At 39.7% G+C, this 5,975-nt stretch overlaps 1 protein-coding gene across 1 annotated transcript in view; it reads left to right on the forward strand.

Moving 5' to 3' along the window:
- SOST (sclerostin) overlaps nucleotides 1-296 on the forward strand; it is a 4,460-nt gene extending 4,164 nt beyond the window's left edge. The window contains exon 2 of the mRNA XM_005429605.1: nucleotides 7-296. Coding sequence (XP_005429662.1) covers nucleotides 7-296 — 290 coding nt within the window. The remainder of the gene's footprint in view (nucleotides 1-6) is intronic.
- The last annotated feature ends 5,679 nt before the right edge of the window (nucleotides 297-5,975 follow it).

A 5,975-nucleotide genomic window follows, 5' to 3' on the forward strand; every position in this document is an offset into this window, starting at 1 on the left:
CCACCTCCCTCGGCCGCGGCAAGTGGTGGCGGCAGAACGCGCTGGATTTCCGCTGCATCCCCGCGCACAGCCGCACCCAGCGCGTCCTCATGGCCTGTCCCCAGCAGGAGACGCGGACTTACAAATTCCGAGCGGCCACGTCCTGCAAGTGCAAGCGCTACCCCCGCTACCACAACCAGTCCGAGCTCAAGGACTTCGGCAGGGACATTCCCCGGCCCCAGAAGAACAAGAAGCCGCATCTGGCCAGAGCCAGGAGCGGCAAATCCAACCAGCACGAGCTGGAAAATGCCTATTAGGAAGGAAGGAAGGAAGGAAGGAGGTGGCTCTGGGTTGTTGAGTTTGTGAGGTGCCCAGGATGAGGTGAGAGATGAGAATCTGGCTCCCATGTTCTCGGAAGGCTGATTTATTATTTTATGGTATTATATTGTATTCAAAGAATGCTATACTAAAATTAAGAGAAAGGATACAGCCAGAAGGCTTAATAAGAATGATAATGAAAAAGTTGTGACTGATTCCTCAGAGTCCGACACAGCTGATGGTGATTGGTCATTAAGTAAAAACAATTCACATGAAACCAATCAAACACGCACCTGTTGGTAAACAATTCCAAAGCAGCAAAACAGGGAGAAGCAAATGAGATAATATTGGTTTTTTTTTCTCTGAGGCTTCTCATCTTCCCAGGAGAAGAAATCCCGGTGAAGGGATTTTTCAGAAAATGTGACAGTGGCACTGGATGACACGGACTAGCAGCTCCAGATGTTTGCTGAACCATCAAAAGGCACTCAGAGGTCATAGCATGGTGTTCTGACTGCAGAGGGTTCCAATTCCTTCTGCTGAGCTGGGTCAAATAGGCAAAAACTGGGTCAGATTGTAGCACTTATGGGTGATAAAGAATGAGATAAAGGCAGCTGGAGGCACCTGTCACTATAGGACACGAAATAACACCACGCGGACATGCAGCTCTCTCAAGGCGAAAAGAGAATTTTTAATTTCTGGCTCCAACATTTATAGATTTCCAAAAGTGACAGTGGATTGGAGGGTGGCAGCGCCACCTCTCCAATGACACTGGACAAACCAACAGTCCATCAAATTTCTCCTCCTCCAGAAAAGAATGCAAAACAATAAGTTATTTACAGAAAGTGTGTGAGAAAGTTTGTTGCAAGAATGTAAACATCAGAAGGTTTAGAAAAACTTAAATATAAATTTTTCAGGAGGGAAGGGCCCTTCCATGTGCATGCTGGACAAATAAATTAAAGTTTTCTCCCCCAGTCTCATGGGTTTGCCGCTGTCACTCACTCGTGTTGTCCTTCCTGCAGCTCAAAGAATTGCATCTTATCTTGCTGCCAGGACTGGGCAGTTATTTATGTCCTGTAAAACAAAAATACTGCAAGCATCCTGGATAATCAACCAGTATTGCTGGGGAGAATTAAATTCTTGAGTTCACCAGAAAACATTTAGCATTAGATTTGAAATGTAAAACCATTGTATTATTAGATTATTGAGTTCACCAGAACACATTTAGCACTAGATTTTAAATGTAAAACTATTAGATTTATTGAGTTAATCAGAAAAATCAGGGTGACAGGAGGTCCATGGCCTGGACCTCCTGTGTCCTGGAGGAGCGGGGAGGCAGAGGAGACTGAAGTTGTGGGGACAACCACACTTTGTTTTATCCCACTCATTTATGGGAAAAGAATTTTGGGATCCCTTCCCCAGACCAGGATGCAGGACAAGGCTGCAGTTAGGGAAGCACCAGGAGAGTCTCTGAAGGAGCCCTAGAAAGTTTGGGGTAGCAGGGATTTCAGGTTCTGGCGGATGAAGTCGAATTGCTGGGAAATGAACACATTGCCAGATGTCCTCATGCACCAGGTGTTGCCTCAAGCCAAAATGTGACATTAATGTTCTCAAAACAGAAGTACGAGTGTGACAAATCCATCTCATACTTTTCATTAAAAGATTATGGGGTCGACAAATTCAAAACTGGCAACTAGAACCATATTGATTTGGGAACAATGATTTGTTTTAGGGACAGTTCAACAAAATTCTCCTGGAATTGGAGTGGAGCAGATTTATGAACAAGATGCTCCTCTCAAACCAGATAAGCTCACTGATGTTTGTCCTGTAAGCAGCTAACATTATCCATAGTCTGACATAGAATATACTGATTATTCCTTATTTCCTAGAACATGTTTGACTTTAATATCAGCTTAGATACATCCATTTACATTTTCTGTTCTGTAGAGTTTGGATTATCTGGCCACACACTCTGTAACAGTAAAACTGTGCAAACCAAGCTCTGGGAGTGAGGTGGTGGTTCTGCATTAAAAATGAGGCTCTGCTAAATCACGAATTCCTCTAGAAAAGTCTTTAGGACATGCAGCTTTGTTTTTTCTTTAGTTTGGCAGCAACTTTCCTTTACTTACCTTCTCAACACTCAGACTAATGTTTGTGTTTTTACATTAAAGGATATTGTTAGAAAGTGAATCGTCAAATGCTGTATACATCCTGTAGAATTTATGCTGAAATAATATAAACTGTGGAAATTTGAAATGTTGATAGATTTTTCAGTAATTTTATGTGGGACCAGAACCTAGAGAGAAAAGGTATCATTTCAGAGAGTGAATTACGTATTTATTTTTTTTTCCAGAAAAATTATTTATGCAATGTTTTAACTTGTAGAGAACGAGAAGTAATACTGCTTTAAAAACATTAGTCTGTTATTTTTAATTTTAATGTTAATAAAGTAGAAACAATGATTAATTCTAGAAAGACTCATTGATTTCCAGCTACAGCATAAAGCTGATTTCCTGCAAAGCCAGGGGTTCACAGAACAGTCAGGGTGTCCAGTTTCTGGGATTAAAATTGAGATCCTTAATTCTACCAACCTACACACCCCTAAAGAAACTCCATCCTGGAACTCTTTGCTCTGGTACAGAATGTTTCTCATGGAAAAATTCTTCCTGGGCACATGAGCAGCTCAGAATTATTTCCATATTCTCATTTCTGCTTCCCTCAGACATTCCCTGGTTCTGTGTTCACAACTGGATAAAGCCACCAAAGAAAACAATAAATCTGTGAACTGTCAATCAAGAGATCTTGGTTGAAATCTGATTGCTTCAGATTTCTTCCATTGGAAAAAAAAAGAAGGAAAACAAGTGTGGAATCCCCTTTGCAAATGCTGCCAAGCAACAATTAAACTTTTTTTACACTTTAGTATTGTAGAGCTATGCTCGTTTTCATTTAGTCTTTAAGAAACATTTTCCTATAAAATCAGAGAAAACGGAGCTTGTGCTGCACATGGCAGGCAGGTCTTTCAATGCAGATGTAAAATGAGCAGCTTTTCCAAGATAACCAGAATATAAATTGTCCTTCCTTACTATGACTTGATACATAAAGAACAATTTCAGGAGAAAATATCACTTTTAAAACTAACTTCTCCTGCCAATTCGACTAGGGGAAAAAAATAAAGCCCTGCATAAAAACCCAAAGTAAACCATAAAAAAAAAACCACATAAAAACCCACAGTAAACCATTGTCACAACTGCAACAACATTTTCCAAACTTACCTTTGCCTTCATGAATTTGAGGCTTAAATTTCAGAATTCAGTATGAGCACTGCAAGCAGTGCTGAAGTGAGAAAAGCAGTCCAGTTCTCTGGAAAGCTCTTCCAGTCTCTCAAGCATCTAAAGTCAGTGAAATATTGGTTTTTAAATATTGGATGTAATCAATGCCAGTGAGAGAGACTTGTTCCACTTCATCTCAGACCCCATCCTGGGTTTCAGGCAGTTCAGAAGCATCAGGCCTGCTTCAGGTGAACCAGGAATGTCTTTGTCCCAAATATTTCACCTAGAAGAGGTTTCTGCTACCCCAAAAAACATATTGTCCCATACAGTTCTTGTCTACCAAAAGTGCCAATGCTTCCTGCTGCCAAACTGCCACTCAGATCTTGCATTTTTCTGGCTCACCATGTAAGGATTTATTCTTTGCAAGCCATAAAAGCTTTTGCAAGAATCTCAGAGGGTGAAGAGTCCTTTTAGGCTGTATTTCCTCTCAAAATCCATCCTGTTTCTGGTGACTTCTCGCTGGTTTTAGCACAGGTTAAAGGTGGATGAGAGGAGCACTCTGCAGAAATGACCGATTTTCTGTAATTTTTCTCCTGAAACAGTCACCTCCAACCAGCACTTCTGCAATTTATGTTATCAGGAGAGGAACTGAACATGCTGTTTTGCAAACAGCTGGAAAAATCAAAATGTAGGATGTTTCAGAGGTGGAATGCCACATTCTCCTCCACCACCACATCCATGTGGGTTCTTTCCAGACAGAGAATTTGGGATTGTTTATTCTTTTTTTTTTTTAAATTTTGCAATCACCCTCTATTTTTTAACCTCTACTATTGGTGTGCATAATTTCAGAGGAGAAAGCATCCCTAACTGTGGGTTTGTAGGAAATTTGAGTTTCTCTTTTACACAAAATTACACATTTTTGGTTCCTTTCAAAGAATGGACAGTGATCTGCTGTGTGCTCCTTCTACATAAACAGATTAGATTAGATTATTAAATGAGATCATTTTTCATTGTAAATTCTTCAAATTGTAAATTGTAAATTCTTGAACTGAGAATGAATGTCTTCCTTGCCATTTTTGGCAATAAAACAGCACAATTGTGCATTGTTTAGGTGCTGCTGAGGTATCAGCAGGGACAGGTCACTGCTTTTACCCAGAAAAGAAATCAAATCACTTTTTTCAGACAGAATCCATGATTCCTCCAAATCTGCTTTGCTTTTCCACCCCATTTTTATTTCCAACAATTTGTGTAGACCGTGGCACATTCTCTACAATGCACTCACTGGCTTAAAATAGTCACTGTGCTCACTTCATTTCTTTTTCTGGTGCAAGTAGAATCCTGCTGCAATAAAATAAAAATGAAAAAATAAGAAATGAAAAAATAAAGAAAAAATTAAAAATGAAAAATGAAAAATAAACCTACCAGCAGAAGAAGGATCCTGCTGGTATCCCAAGGCCCCGGAGATTTTGCACAAGGTTCATCTTTTTAATTAGAAATTGAACAATAAAGAGCATGACTTTACCCAGTGAGGTCCAAGGCCCAGAAAACACATCCCATGTGTGTTCTGCAAGTGTGGTTGAGAAAATCAGCATTGTGAAATACACAAGGCATAAACATGTATTTTTTTTAGCCATATGACATCAACTTATAATTAACTTGTTTCACTCAAATTAGTGCAGCATATGGGCACACAGAACAACTTTTCTATAATAAACAGCCTCAAAAGCCTTCAACTATCATAAAACATACTTATATGCGGCTGGAGTTTGGATTGAACATGCTGTGAACCTGAAATTTGATAAACTGGAACTCCCCTTGACAGGCCAGTCATGGAAATCCACGTCTAAAATAACTCTAAAATAACTTCTAAAAGAACTCAGCATTTCAAATCAAGGCAGCACAAATTGCAGAACTTGCAGCACACGCAGCCAATGTCATTTAGTTGCACAAAACTGCAGCTGCTCCCTCCAGTCCTAGAGCCACCAAAAGGAAAATTCAAGTTTTTTCAAGGGATTGACATTTCTCTTCCCAGAACTGTGGAAACAGTTTTTATCACTGAATTTTGGAGAGTCAAGCAGCAGAGCTCCACGGACAAGGCTCATGATGCCTTGTTGCCATTTCATTGCATTGGGAATAAGGGGCTTTGCTGTATTTTTTTATATTATTCACCAAAATGAATTTTAATCTGGGTAGAGAAGAACAAACACAGAGTGTCTCAAGACCAAAGGGAGGAAGTATTGCTGATTTTTCTGTCTCTCTTAAGCATTTCTGATGCTGCTGAACTGGTTATTTCTTTCAATCCTAAAAGTTTTCAGTGTTCTTCTATGAGAACAAGTTCTTACTGTAAAAAGAGGGTAATAAAACTAATCAGTGAAACCTGAATAGAGGTAAAACTCATCAGCCCTGTTAATT

This window comes from Geospiza fortis, unplaced genomic scaffold (assembly GCF_000277835.1).
Source record: "Geospiza fortis unplaced genomic scaffold, GeoFor_1.0 scaffold324, whole genome shotgun sequence".
NCBI lineage: Eukaryota > Metazoa > Chordata > Aves > Passeriformes > Thraupidae > Geospiza > Geospiza fortis.